The 15,776-nt window shown below is 37.9% G+C and overlaps 1 protein-coding gene across 1 annotated transcript; it reads left to right on the forward strand.

Moving 5' to 3' along the window:
* The first annotated feature begins 4,498 nt into the window (after window positions 1–4,498).
* Window positions 4,499–8,350, forward strand: LOC103704424 (WAT1-related protein At5g64700). The gene is made up of 7 exons (XM_017842096.5): window positions 4,499–5,017; window positions 5,093–5,155; window positions 5,805–5,921; window positions 6,780–7,032; window positions 7,152–7,310; window positions 7,750–7,901; window positions 7,999–8,350. Exons 1-7 carry the CDS (start codon window positions 4,845–4,847, stop codon window positions 8,141–8,143), a joined length of 1,062 nt encoding a protein of 353 aa, XP_017697585.4. The 5' UTR covers window positions 4,499–4,844; the 3' UTR covers window positions 8,144–8,350.
* Window positions 8,351–15,776: the final 7,426 nt, after the last annotated feature.

Raw genomic sequence — 15,776 nt, forward strand, 5'->3', positions numbered from 1 at the left:
TAGGTGCAGGAGATGGCTATGGCTGCGTGCTCCTTGGAATACATGCATGAAATTCCATATATACAAACAATTAGGCCCTTTTCTCCAACTTTTTCGTGGCCTTGCAAATTATAAACTTAACCAAATTTTTCTTAGGAGGAAGTTCAAAATTTCATTTTATTAGTGAATGGATTAATATGTTACATATATAAGACCTACTGCTCTTTTTATATGTATACTTTGATTGTTGAAAATAATACTGCCCAGTGCGGTCAAAAATTACTTCCATTAGGTTGTGATATATAGAGGACTGGAAGCTGCCTAGCTGCCTTAATTCACCTCATCTATGAAATGAATCCGGTGGCTTTTCTGCCTTATCGTTTATCCGTTCGTTTATTATATCTGTTGTACTTTGTCTAATAAGACAGTAACTTCCTCCGGAAAGTATATAAAACCGAGCCCAACCTGACTCAAGTGCATTTTGGACCAGGCTGGGCTCAAAACGGGCCATTATGTATCTTCTATAAGAGTCCTTGTCCAAGCCCGGCCCGGAAATTCTTTGGACCTCGGTTTCCAACCCTAAGCCCGATCTGTGGCTCTAAAACATGAGCATGAAAAGTACCATAGAAGGGAATCCTTAAAAAAAACATCAATAACCATGGGGAGCGTGCATGACTGCAGTCGTGAAGCTTTTGGATCACATTAGACATGTGTAATATAACAAACAGCTAAAACTAATGACCGTGTTAAAATGTCACTATCTTTGCACTCCCTCTACGTCAGTTTGTCAGCTAAAATATCTTGGCCTTGAAATATCGTGGCTGTGGCCTACTTAACTAAGTCTAGCATATCATCAATCTGATCGAGAAAGAAAAAGATTTGTCTTAATCTGTTCAACTCGAATCTTTCAAAAGAAATTTAAAAAAAATAAAAAAAAATGATGAAAGTAGAATTTTAATTTTATTTTATTGATTATAAACTGAAATATATGGTCATATTTATAGTGGATCTCACTTCTGGATCCTATCCAATCCTACTTATAATGGCAAAAGTAGTCCATATAAAATTTGGTGATCCTTTGGATCAATTACAATTTTTTTTTTTAAAAAAAATATTGGAACTAGTGGATCTTTAAAGTAATAGGAAGTTGTCAACCAGGTCCTGTGTTGCTTGCAGCTCCGAGTACAGGTCACTGGTTAAAAAAAAGGAGAGGAATGAGAAACTTATTTGGCAACCATTCGATCAAAAAAAAGGAGCACAAGCCATTACACTCCAACAAGAATGGAGCCTAGTAAGAAACACCACATAGAAAACCATTCTATAAAGATAAAACATCTAAAGACTCCATATGAAATTTTATTCACTCATAGGGAAAGGACTAACGGAAGTAGTTCCAGATGGAAGTAAACATCCGCCTCAACCTTCCACAGAGAGGAGTGAGTATCCATATCACAGAAACAGCCTCTCCAGTGCAATCACTGTGGAGGGCTTCCACTTTAATTAGATCCATATTAGTTCATCAATAAGCAACGCTCTAGTACTGCTTACTTGATATAGATTACATTTGGGTTGGAGGGTTGGATGAATAGATTAACTCAAAATTTTATAAGAAGACTTTGAATCTAGACTTGTTAAGTTTCAAGTCTTTATGCTGCATCTGATTGTTATCTAAAATAATCTTTTGAGCACTATCTGTCCTTGCATAATATATCTAGTTATCTACTGCTCTTTTGTGTGTCTGGGGAATTAAAAAAGGACTGGTTACCGTCCTCTTGAATCCTCGAGAAGGAGAAAGCAGCTGCTGCTTTGGTAGATGCATGTTGGATGCCAGCTCCTCTTTGATGGAAGTTCTTAGCAACTTTGGATCAGCATATATGTTGTTTCCAGCGTCCGTGTTTCTTTTTTGTTGTTGTAGTTGTGCATTACAAAAGATTTCTTGATTCCCTCAGGATGTATATATTTATAGATCTTTCTTCTTCTTTATGGGCATTGTTAGAATATTGGAAAGTAGAGCTCGCATATTATATCTGGCAAATTATTACGTCCACTGGAAAACTTTGCAGAGCATCGCATATTTGAGTGGCAGTTTATTACAAGGAATCAATTAATCGAAGTATCTTTGTAAATGGGCTCAAAAATTGTTGGCCGGCAACAAAGGTGGCCAGAATTTGGTTGGTGGGAGGTATGTGCCGTGAATCGCACCAGCGTTGAGTGCGGGGCTCGAGTGGGCACTGTCGTCTTGCATGGCGATGGACTGGTGCAGTGTGAACTACGTCATGAACAGCATCTAGCTTTTCTTGGGCTGTAACGAGTTCTTTGGTGGTGGCTTTTAATGTCCGTCCTTTTTGGTGGTTGAATGGATTTTGACTGGTTTAATTAGTGATGCTGCCATTAAAGCAAGATTCTAAGTCCCGACAAGAGCGCGCGCGGGGGGTCGGGGGGATCAAAAGCCAAAAAAAGAGAGAAAGCAATAAGGGAATAAAAAGAGACAAAAAAATAGAAAAGAATAAAAAATAAAAGGAATGAAGAGAAAGGGAGAGATGGAGGTTAATGGACTTCCAACCGGGAGAACGAGGTGAGACGGTAAAAGGAATGTAGAGAAAGAGAACACGTCAGATATTATATACATTAGTTTTATATATTTTATCTTCCATTTTTATTTAGATTTTTGATCAACAATTATTTTTTTGATTTGGACTATCCATCGTGAGGCCATGATAGACAAACCATAATTCCACGCTTCAGCCCATGGTGGCAAACCACTATATCCGCGTTTCGGCTTACAGTAGCAAACCAAGATATTTGCACTGCCCCACGGTGGCAAACCAATATATTTACGCTTCAGCCTACGGTGCCAAACCCAATATTCGCACTTCGGCCCGTGGTGCCAAACTAGAATATACATGCTTCAGGCCGTAGTAACAAAACAATATGCCATGATTCAGCCTGTGACATACAATCCATAGCATATCTAGTCAAAATTATTTTATTCATCAATCAAATCATTCAATTTGATCTATACCCAAAAAAAATATAATTTTATATTATATTTCATGTTCAAATTTTAAAATAATCAGCATCACATTCCAAACAACTAAAACCGTAATCTAAACAACCATAATCACCAATATTTGGTATGTCTGTATAGTAAAGAAATTTATACATATATAACTGTTGCGGGGACGGCATTCTGCCGGAGCCTCACACAACAGCCTAGCCCACATTAAGCTAGCAGAGAAAGAGGACCGCGTTCCTTCCGAGGTATTGTCCGCTTTGGGGGTCGAGCGTACCCGAAGCTCTCCTCACGGTTTTGTTCCACAAAAGGGCCTTCGAGAGGAAAAGATTTCCACCCCCCATTTAAGGCACGGAACCTTTCCGCTACTAGCCGATGTGGGACTAAATTCAAGGCCCCCTCCCTCCCACAATATTGCCCCCCCAGCGGGAAGGTTCCGGCCAGGTTTTACCCCAACGGGCCCCCACATCTAAATCTTTTTATTCATCAATCAAATCATTCAATTTAATCTATACCAAAAAAATATATAATTTTATATTATATTTCATATTCAAATTTTAAAATAATCAGCATCACATTCCAAACAACTAAAACCATAATCTAAGCAACCATAATCACCAATATTTGGTATGTCTATATAGTAAAGAAATATATACATATATAACCAAGTCACAAATCAATCAACAATCACATGTCAAATGATGCAAATCTCAAAATCATTGATACATGTTATAAAATACATGTTATCTATATAAGTGATTGTGTACAAAATTAACTTCTTACCTTAACCGATCTCCAAATCAAGTACACTAATATCGATCAAGTACTCTTTTTATCTATGGACTCGGGACATCAAATATATCTGCCCAAGACCTTTTTGCCGAGACGATTGCTCACCTGTAGAGCTAGATCTCATCATTAAATAATCATAATCGTCCATAGATTATAGCAGCTGATCATAGCAAGGTCATCCGGAACCCTCTCCTAAAGCCGAATAACACTGACCAAGAACCCTCCTAGAGCCGCATAAAATAGATTCGGGAGACTCGGGACCCCTCCTAGGTCGAGGGTTATCCAAGCCCATCAAAATGTCTAGACCTCCAAAAGTCCATAGGATTTCTAGAGAGAGGAAGAGTGGTGAAGAGGGAGAAAGAGAGAAGGGAAGGGAAAGGAGAGAAAACGAAATAGAACGCCTTATAATCTAAGGCTCTGGCAAGCGCTCAACTGAAATCTCCGGTGAGCACTATGAGCCAAAACTGTTGGATGCTAATAGGAGAAGAAGAAGGGAACCAGTAGTGGTTTAGCAGTGGCGATCAATAAAACCTATCAGTGGTTAGGCGAAAGAGGGTGTCAGGGTCTTTAAATAGCCATTGGAGGCTAGATTTTCTAGCTCTTGTAGAAAATCGGGATGGAGGAGTCTATCTTATACTTTAAGTCGAATCGAGTTCTATTTTTTTTTTTTTTTCCTGTGTCCTACTCCAAGTCTTTCTAGAATTAGGCCAAGTTTCCTATTAGCTAGGCTGGGTGTTACAAAAGCATGCTCATAATTGGGTACGTGGCATGGTTTGATAGGCCAAACAGGCATTCAAACTAGCCTCTCTTTTCTCTTGAAACGAGCTTCCCAGTGAGCAGAATATGCACTTTGCACAGCCAATAGATGAATTGAGAAAACATCTCAGTGGCACCAAGTGCTGCTGCTGACTTGGAATCCGATCCATTTCAGGGGACTTCTGCAAACCTTCTGCCTTCCTGATTAGCCATCAAATAAGCGAAGTTTCCTCTCTTTTTCTTGCACCCAAGTACACAAGAGGGCCTTCTATCTCTATCCGAGCCTCTAGGCCAAACTCTAGTCATGAACAATTCTAAGGTCTACTTGGTCGTCTTTTTCGTTAGAGCGATGTATGCGGGCTTACATATTACCTCCAAGGCTGCTCTCAATGGAGGCATGAGCGCCTACGTGTTTGTGCTCTATAGACTAGTGCTTGCCACTCTATTCATGGCACCCTTTGCATTTGCACTTGAAAGGTACTTCTTCCTTCATTTTCTTGGACCTCTCCACTTTCTTATGTGATTGTTGAAGCTCTGTAAATATTTTTCTAGGAAAGCTGCTCCACCTCTGCCATTTAAACTCTGCTTCAAAATATTCTTACTTTCTTTATTTGGGTAAGTTTTGTCCCTTTTTTGATGAAAATTTTGAATTGAATTTTATTAGCTACCACATAATTAATTGCTATAAACAACATGCTTATCCATTTGTTTGCAACTTTTATTGGTTCTTCTATAAGCTTGGATTTGTTCTCCAACACATTATAAGCTTTAAGCAGTTGTCTGACCTACATGCGAATAAGCTATTCACATCCTTCAAACAAAGAGCTTGCGCGCATAAAATTCACATCTATACTTCCATCCCTGTTAAATTTATATGAGTCAAAACCATTACTTGATGGCAAGCAGGCACATTTGATCTCTATAATAATGTTTGCCCTTGTTTTCAGTGTTTTTGATGGTAGGATCACTGGAGTGATTCCGCTTGATGCGTCATTTTAGTGCAAGATTTCCAATTAGATTTAATTCTACGTATCTACTTTGTATCCTTTCACAAGTCGTAAAAAGAACAAGAAAAGTTTCCCTAGCATCCAGCTTTATGTGAAACACACACACACACACACACACACACACACACACACACACACGAGTTTGTGTATGCTTTTGCACTGTTTTATGATAAGTCTGCTGATTAGGTAAGCTGTAAATGTATTATATTTTAAACATCATTTTAAACTTGCCTAACCACTCGACCTTTTTGTTTTAGGGTCACTGCCACCATGATCATATATGCTGTAGCTCTTGATTACACTTCGGCAACCTTGTCATCTGCAATCATGAATTCCATTCCAGTGGTAACCTTTATTGTGGCTGTAACATTTGGGTATGACTTGATTGGTTTGCTTATAGGTCCTGAAGTTTTTAACTGTTTTCTGCTTCCCTACAACCACAGTATGCCCAAAAATCAGGACCATTAGATGAGAACGATTATAGCCCGTATTCTAATGAGCATGACCTTTGGTTTGTAGTCCGGCCAGCATGAAAACTTTCAGAATTGCCTCTTCTTTTAGACTAATATAATCACTTGATTGTGGTTTGCCAGGTATCATGTTTTTATAGTCTCGAGAGCACTTAGATCGCCACTACTGATGGCCAACACTCAGTTGTATGGGGATCATGTTTTGTGTACATGATCCAATGCCCAGCCCCTGTATATTATGTTCATTCTTTGTTTTCATATGGTGAAGGTGCAATACATGGAGGTATTGGTTCATATCAATTCTTCATTAGTCTCCATCCAACCAAGAAACACTATACCATATCCAATTAGGCGGCACAAAGAATGCCGTAGCATACCGGTTTGGTACCAGTACGTAGTATACGAGACATACCAACATTCGATGTGCCGAACCAGCTCCTATACTAGACATACCGACATAGTAACATGATGGCACCGGTTTAGGGCCCAATACCAATTAAGATGGTGTAGCTTGCATCCAACCATATCTTTCTCTGCCCTACTTCCATTTGGCACCAACAGGGCACAACTTAAATGCCGAAAATACTGTCTAATTTTTTTATGCAAGCACATTGTACGACAAAGGTCTAAATGAAGGAGAATTAGCATATCCAAAGAACTAAATTCTTGCATTCAAGTACAGTATAGATATACTAGCTTGTTATTGCACCATGGAAGAGATGTGGCTATGTATCTCAACCACTCAATATCCATTCACAACAGCCAGGAGACTATCAAGTTAAAGAGGCTCTCCGGGATGATGAAAGTTTCTGGGGTGCTGCTTTGCCTGGCTGGTATTTTGGAGATGGCCTTCTACAAAGGACCTCACTTCAAACCTTTGAATCATCATCACCTCCTTGGCCATGGAAACCGAGAAACCAATCATCCTCCCACCAATTCGACTAAAACTTGGGTATTGGGAACCTTTCTCATGACCATTTCCAACACAACATGGTCTCTGTGGATGGTGCTACAGGTATGCCTCTAAGAATTTCCATCAGGATTTGAGTCCATTGGAGAATGCTACTTTGCAGTTTCCCCTTGGGTTACATTAGTACACACTTCTTATATTTGCGCAATATTTCTTAATGATAGGAACCTTTGTTGAAGGAGTACCCCTCCAAGCTTACATTCACCACTCTCCAGTGTCTGTTTAGCGCCTTTCAGTCATTCTTCATTGCTCTAGCATTGGAAAGAGATTTTTCTCGGTGGAAGTTGGGTTTGGACGCCGGCCTCGTCTCTGTCATCTATTGTGTAAGTAGAATTTGCGCATCTTTCTGCAAATAAAACCAATGCACTTCAGGACTTGGTAGCTTCGGCAACAATGATTGGTATAATCCAAGCCAATAGTTGTGTACCCTTCTCTCTAAAATGAGAGGTCTTGGGGTCCAAACATGAGTGATGGAGAATAACCACCATCTTCTAAAAAAATAAGACTTTATACAATCTACTTCAAGACTAGGATATATATGTGCTTGGAGAAGATTCTGCTTTTGAACTCAAAGTGGTGGCATTCCGGCTGTTTTTCTCAAAATGACAGTCTTTATGCTCTTTATGTACTCTGGGAAGATGCATGATTTTTTTTTTCCTTCTTTTATTGATAATATTGGAAAGTGCTGAGATAATTCTTGTGATCTCATTTTTTTTTTAACTACTGCAACAGCTGAATCTAAATTTTAAACGATATATGCAGGGAATCATTGTCACAGGAGTTGCATTTTACTTGCAGTCTTGGGTCATTGAGAAGAGAGGCCCCGTTTTCTTGGCCATGTCCACTCCACTAACTCTAATAATCACAATCATGGGCTCATATTTTCTCCTGGGAGAATTGGTTAATTTGGGAAGGTGTCATTTGATATTCTAATTGTGATCTCCTTACTCAACTTCTAATATGCATACAATGGAATTTTGCTTACTTTTACAATGTTGCTGCTGCATGCAGTGTTTTGGGTGGACTTCTTATGGTTGGAGGCCTTTATAGTGTTCTTTGGGGACAGAGAAGAGAACAAATAGATCACAATACACCAACTGAAGTTGAAAGAAAAGCTTCCTTGGACGTGAAAGAAAATGGCATAACACAAGTCTGAATAAATTCAGCAATTCTTAGTTCAAATTAAATGAGGTCTCTCAAGAGTTGTAACTTGTAAGCTGGATTTGAATAATTATTGTTTAGCAATAGCAGCGCTTGCATAAAGTTTGGGATCATCATTATTGATGGTCTACATCATTGTTATTGTTTGATGCTACTTACATAAAGTTCAAAAGACCTAAGAGCTCATTTCAACCACAAGGCATTAACAAATGTTCCACAAGTGGGTGAAGAGTTACACCATCAAAGAGTAGTTAGTACTGCCCACGAAAAGAAAAATCCATCAAAGAGTAGTAATGTTAAACTACAATGCAATACAACCACCCCGAAACATCACTCACCTAAAAAATTCGAGCTTGGGGGGACATTCCTGGCTGTTTCTCCAACGCTTTTGGGAAAGGGAAGAACTGTTGCTCCAGCGTTTCTGGGAAAGGGGAAGGAAATCCACTTGGGAAAATAACTAAAAAATAAGATCTCTAGATGGAGCAGGGGAGTGGGGCACCATTCAGCCCGGGCAAGAATTGAGCAATGGTGAAAGCAAGAATTAAACTAGAAAACTCGGTACAGCTACAAGGTAAGGTAACGAAATTGAATAAAGAAATAAGTCGTTGGTACAGAGCTTTTAAATCTAGAATCTTACTTATTTGAACAAGCTTGCTAATACAAACTCCAAAGCCTGGATCACTTCCCACTTCTAGCAACCTTACTCATTTGAAAGGATAAAAAGAAAAGTGAAAGCAAACCTCACACCACCTTAGATTTTACAAAGCTCAATGAATCATTTAGAGATAATAACTTTTATTAACAAATAGATTATTTCATAGTAATAGTATAATAAGACAAGTTAGAAAACCGATTATACCTTCGCACATGTATATATGAACCATGCAAATTTCATAAATATGGTTTTAAGTGTAATAAATAAAAATAACTAGAATCATAAAATATTTACTATTCAGCCATACAAAATAATACTCACAGATATTTAATATTATAATCGCTTTATCTCGCTGTTAATGTAATCGACAAAGTATCCCAATTCATGATCATTACCAACATTAACCTATTGGCAGGGCTGTTTTCATTGGAAATAGCCCCAAGGTGTTGATTTATCCCACTTCTAGGGGCTATCATAGCCGGCTAAGAGCCTTTATAATTAATATTCATAATTTTTTAAACATATATATAAGTTGGTTGAAAACAGTAAACAACATCATTGTTTATATTTCATAAACAAGTTATTTTAAATAAAGTATTCAAGGAAACATTCTCTTATGATAAAATACAATTTTCTTAATATCATAAGCTCGATTCTTTATTTAAGAAAAATATGAAATCATCAATGTCAAATATCATATTTATCTTTTATACAGTTTCAAGCATTGTAAACAACCGATAATTTGAAAACTAACAAGGAGTGAAAGGATTACGTATCTCTTTGCGCTTTGAAACCTTAAACTTTAACCAAATTTATTTAAAACCATTCAAAGCCCAATTAATCCATATTCAATTTTGAAACCTAAATATACCGTTGAAGGCCCAAGAGAATCAATGTTGTGCAAAACAACATAATATAAGATGCTACAAGGGGGCTATCTGGGGTAGAGGAAGGATAGGGTTAGCTTGACAGTAGCATCCGATGGTTTGATTTAGCTAATTCAATTAATCAAATCATGAAACAACGGCCGGGGTAGGGTACAAATAGCTCAATAGAAATTTATGAGGATGGAGTCCAAAGATACACAGCCTACTCGGCTACCAGGACCGTTCAAGACTCTTTTACTGGGTCGACTTAGATCATAGTGTAGGGACCCTCTACTGGGCTCGAATCACGAGAGAGAGAGAGAGAGCTCAGAGAAGGTGCAAAACAAGGAAGGGTCGTGCGGCCTTCTCTTAGGATAGAGAAAGGCGAGGAGGGAGGCGGTTGAGGTTCGCGGCGGCGGCGGGGGCGGTGGCGGTGCATAGCCAGAAAGCCAGCGATGGATTGTGGCATCTGACAGCGATGACAGCGATCAAGAAATCATGATCAAGGCAGCAAGCAACGACCTATGTAGTGATCGAGAAATTCAAAATTATCTAAATTTCAAATGGCTCGGGTCGGGTCGGGTCTGAATTTAGTGAACTCAGACCTAATCCAGAAAATGAAACGGGTCCATTTTTAGGATCCGACCTGGCCCTATGGGTCCTCCAAAATGGGTCGGGTCGGGTCGGGTCACGAGTCAACTCAACCTATTTGCAGCCTTATCGATAATGCTATATATCCTCTTAAAAGCCTCCCAAAATTTCCATACAGTTATCATAAAGCCAGGTTCGGTGCACTATAATCCTACCATAAAGCCACAACTTTTTCTTTAAAAAAGAAATCTTTTAAGCACATTTAGCTTGAAGTAAGGCTTTATTCCGATCAGGTCAAGGTCTAGAAATAACTATTTCATGTGACTGTCATTTCTCATGTTTTATTTACAAAACTTCTCCATGTTTAATTGCATTATCAAAAGGGATTCTGAACCTGTATTAAAATTAGGGGGCAAGAGTACAAATTTAAGCTAAAATGAAAATATTTTCTCTCTAAGACTCTGAGAAATTTTCCTCTCACAAAGAGAAAATATAGGAAATACGGACACTATAGGAACTATAATTTGCCGACGCTAGAAAGAAGCATCGGTAATTTGGTTACCATACTAAAATTTGCCAACGTAGCTTATTAGCGTAGAAAGATTGCGACGCTTAAAAGCATCAGGGATGAAGGACGTGATTTTTCCGACACTTTTTGGTAAGCGTCATCGGAAGCCAATAATATGACAATACTTATAAGCGTCAAGGATGAAGGACGTGGTTTTTCCGACGCTTTTTGGTAAGCATCGTCGGAAGCCAATAATATGAAGACACTTATAAGCATTGGGGATGAAGGACGTGGTTTTTCCGATGCTTTTTGGTAAGTATCGTCGGAAGCCAATAATAAGACGATGCTTATAAGCATCATCGGAAGCCAATAACAAAAGGACGGGGTGAGCTCTTCCTCCTCTACCTCGCCACCAGCCTCCTCCAGCTTTGCCTCTCCATTGGCTTTCTTCTCCTCCTTTGCCAACTTCTCTTCCTCCTATTTCTTCTCTTCCGTCTCCTCCTCCTCTCCGCCCGTATCCACCGCCAATCCATGGTATTCTTTGAAACTCCGACCGACCACCCTCCTCCATCGACGATGCTATTGTCGCCCCATGGATCTCAGTCAGCCCACTTTTCACTTTGGTGATTTTCTATTTCTTCTCTCTGGTGATATTTTTGCTTGGTGCCCTAATAATCCTCTTTTACGTTTTTATTTGATTTGAAGCGTTCCACTTCACCATTGGAATGCTTTATTCAAATTTGCTATATCTAAACATATATAACATTGTTGAGTCAACTAAAAACCAAGACAACTTCCATTATTTTTTAGGCCCTGTTGAATGCTCAATATCATTTCTTTTAATACCATTCTTTTAGAATATTGCTTAGATTCATAATGGATGCTATAAGGTACATCCATTAGACGGACAAACAAGAGAATGCCCTTCTAAATAATTAGAGAAGAGTTAAACAAATAGAAAGCAGCAAATTTTCTATTTTTTTCTTGTAGGTTTCTGATATTTCATCTACTCGTAGAGATGATGATGATGATGCCATTGACCTCCGATACCTTGTAGACTATTTATTTAGGAGCTCGATATGTATGCTTTTTATGTTTTCAAAGCACATTGTAAATGTAAATTGACAATACAAATATAATTATATTTGATAATATAAATATTTCGAATGATCCGGTTGATTATGACATGTGACTTTTGTTATGTATGTAATTTTTGATATGTATTTATTTGGTAAATAATGTATAAAATTTTAAAAAAAATTAAATAATTTTTTTTAAAAAATAACTCCAATGATGCTTTAAACGTCGTTAGAATAAGTATTGACAATGCTTAAAGGTATCGACAATACCAAAATTTGAAATATTCATATGTCAAAATTTAGAATAAGTCTAACTCTAACGATGCTTAAAACGGAAATGTTCGACGCTCAAAAGCGTCGCCAATGGCCCGACGCTTATAAGCATCGGAAATGGCCCGACGCTTATAAGCGTCGTCAAGGGCGCTGACAAAGCGTCCCTTGTTGCCAACGTTTTCTTAAAAGCGTCGGCAAATAAAATTTCTGCGCTAATATTGCTGACGTTTTTGCGACGCTTTAAAAAGCGGCACCAATAAAATTACAGACACTTATAAGCATCGGTATATATATTAAAAAGCATCGGATTTTTTTTTTTTTTTGTGCAGTGTACCGTTCTATCATTCTATTATTATTTTGATTGTGAGTCATTTGTAATCGTTTCATTTGAGTAATGGAAGAATGCATGGCAGGGTGTTTTCGTCACTGCAATCGCAATATACTTGCAAAGTTGGTGCATCGACAAGAAGGGCCCTGGTTTTGTAGCAATGTCCATTCCATTGGCTCTTGTTATCACCATTGCATGCACCACAATTTTTTTAGGTGAAGAGATAAAACTCGGAAGGTGATTTCAGAATGCTCAGTTGAGTTCAAGGTTTTGAATTTTGTTTACTTTTATGAAGGTATATCTCATATTCCCTTCTAACAATTGCACTGTTATAGGCGGTGCTTTGATGGTTGGAGGCCTTTACAGTGTACTGTGGGGTCAGAGTAGGGAACAGAAGGACCGCAAAGCAAATGCTGAGGTTGGACAAGTAATTTTTTTTTCTTTAGTCATACGTATTGATTAAAAAATAGTCAACAAAATGACCAGTCCTGAGTTGCTTGTAGTGGAACCAGTGTTTTAAGGAAGTTTAATTAGATGCCTAACAAATACCAAACCAAGCTTTGTAAATCTCATGTGTGACAGTTTGACCCCATCGCCAAATCCATCTCCCACTGGGACTCCTGAACAAGAGACCAACATCACGGAAACAGCCTCTCCAGTGCAATCACTGTGGAGGGCTTCCACTTTAATTAGATCCATATCAGTTCATCAATATGCAACGCTCTAGTACTGCTTTTTTGACATAGATTACATCTGGGTTGGAGGGTTAGATGAATAGATTAACTCAAACCTTTATAATCAAGAAGACTTTGAATCTAGACTTGTTAAGTTTCAAGCCTTTATGCTGCATCTGATTATTATCTAAAATAATCTTTTGAGCACTATCTGTCCTTGCATAATATATCTAGTTATCTACTGTTCTTTTGTGTGTCTGGGGAGTTAAAAAAGGACTGGTTACTGTGCTCTTGAATCCTCGAGAAGGAGAAAGCCGCTAGCTGCTGCTTTGGTAGATGCATGTTGGATGCCAGCTCCTCTTTGATGGAAGTTCTTAGCAACTGTTGCGTCAGCATATATGTTGTTTCCAGCGTCCGATTTTCTATTTTGTTGTTGTAGTTGTGCAATTACAAAAGATTTCTTGATTCCCTCTGGATGTATATATTTATAGATCTTTCTTCTTCTTTATGGGCATTGTTAGATATAGAATATTGGAAAGTAGAGCTCACTGTCTCCATCCTGCATCGAATAGCAGTCTATTAAGAAAAAGAATATAGCAGAAAACAGTTAGGTACGAGGCAATAACAACTAAAGTTAAGTTCTCTTACATGCCACTACAAGCGTGTAATCGAGCATATTATTACGTCCACTGGAAAACTTTGCAGAGCATCGCATATTTGAGTGGCAGTTTATTACAAAGAATTAATCGAAGTATCTTTATAAATGGGCTCACAGCAACAAAGGTGGCCAGATTTTGGTAGGTAGGAGGTTATGTGCTGTGAATCGCACCAGCGTTGAGTGCGGGTCTCGAGTGGCCATGGTGATTGACTAGTGCAGTGCGGACTACTTCATGAACTGCATCTAGCTTTTCTTGTGCTGTTGCGAGTTCTTTGGTGGTGGCTTTTAAGGTCCGTTCTTTTTGCTGGTTGAATGGTTTTCGACTTGTTTAATTAGTGATGCTGCCATTAAAGCAAGATTCCAAGTCCCGACAAGAGCGCCGCGGGGGGTGGGGGAGGAAGAGGAACAAAAGCCGAAAAAAAAACAAGGAAAAAAAAAAAGAAAAAGAAAAAGAAAAAAATTAAAGAGGAAAGAAATGAAGATAAGATAAAAAAATAAAAAGAAATGAAAGAAAAGAAAAGAAATGAAGAGGAAAAGAGAGATGGAGGTTAATGGACTTTCGATCATGAAGACGAGGTGGGACGGTAGGTCATCCTGTTTTCTGGAGGAACCAAGATATCCCAATCTCATGATTAAAGTTGTTACGCCCAAAACCCATCATCTGGGTTGACCACGTGACATAGCCGCATAAACTTTAAGACAATGCCATAAAGATCATGTAATGCCTAAAATGAACAATTTCTAATATTTTTAGATATCTAAATCAATAATGACTAGCCGAATAATCTAACTAAATAAATCATTATGATCAAATAACTATTTTGTTCAATTAGAAGATTTTCAAATGTTTATCGGTATCAGAAAATAAACTAATTAACTAACTCCTAATTCAGATACTCGAACTCTACGCCCAACCTATTCAAAATTATATATCTTGGGACTCTGAAAGAAAAAAGAAAGAAATGGTGTGAGCTTTATAGCCCAGCAATAATCCCACACACTCACACCAATATAGATAAAATAAATTTAAAATAAATATTAACTATAAATTGTATAAGAATGTAGGCAAAATTCACAAATCCCACACCAATTATTCAACATAGCTCAAATAAACCCATATAAATAAGCATCCATAAATGTACGTAATCAAACATACAACTCATTCAAAAAAAAAAACACAGCAAATATTATCATAGATTGGTTTCATATATTTTATCTTTCATTTTTATCCATATTTCTGATCAACAATTATTTTTCTAATTTGGATTATCCATGGTCATTCTTTGGCCCGTGATTGGCAAACCATACTTCTACGCTTCAGCTCGTGGTGGCAAACCACTGTATTCGCACTTCGGCTTATAGTGGCTAACCAAAATATTTGCACTTCATCCCACAGTAACAAATCAAAATATCTGCCCTTCGGCCTGCATGTGATGGCAAACCAAATATACACGCTTTAGCCCATGGTGGCAAACCAATGTGCCATGAGTCGGCCCGTGATTTGCAATGCATAACATATCTAGTCAAAATCTTTTTATTCATCAATTAAATCATTCAATTTCATCCATACCAGAGAAAATATAATTTTATATTATATTTCATGCCTAAATCTTAACATAATCAGTATTATATTTCAAACAACCAAAACCACAATCCATACAACTATAATCACTAATATTTGATATGTCTATATAGTAAAGAAATATATACTTATATAACCATGTCACAAATCAATCAACAAGCACATGGCAAATGATGCGATCTCAAAATCATCGATACATATTACAAAATACATATTATCCATATACAAACTCGAGTACAGGAACAACGATCAACTCTTCTTACCTTGATCAGTCTTAGACTCAAGTACAGGAACACCGATCAACTCTTCAATCTACGAATTCGAGGCATCAAATAAATTTGCCCAAAACCTTCTTGCCTAGATGATTGCTCACCTATAGAGCCTGATCTTATCATTAGAATAATCATAATCGTC

The sequence above is a fragment of the Phoenix dactylifera genome, chromosome 2, assembly GCF_051530095.1.
Source record: "Phoenix dactylifera cultivar Ajwa chromosome 2, Ajwa_hap1_PhDact_Kaust_v1.1, whole genome shotgun sequence".
Classification (NCBI taxonomy): Eukaryota; Viridiplantae; Streptophyta; class Magnoliopsida; order Arecales; family Arecaceae; genus Phoenix; species Phoenix dactylifera.

Coding starts and splice junctions, on each gene's coding strand:
- LOC103704424 (XM_017842096.5), top strand. CDS start 4,845: ATGAACAATTCTAAGGTCTACTTGGTCGTCTTTTTCGTTAGAGCGATG. Junction 7,033..7,151: donor CTCTGTGGATGGTGCTACAG/GTATGCCTCTAA, acceptor TCTTAATGATAG/GAACCTTTGTTGAAGGAGTA. Junction 7,902..7,998: donor GAATTGGTTAATTTGGGAAG/GTGTCATTTGAT, acceptor TGCTGCATGCAG/TGTTTTGGGTGGACTTCTTA.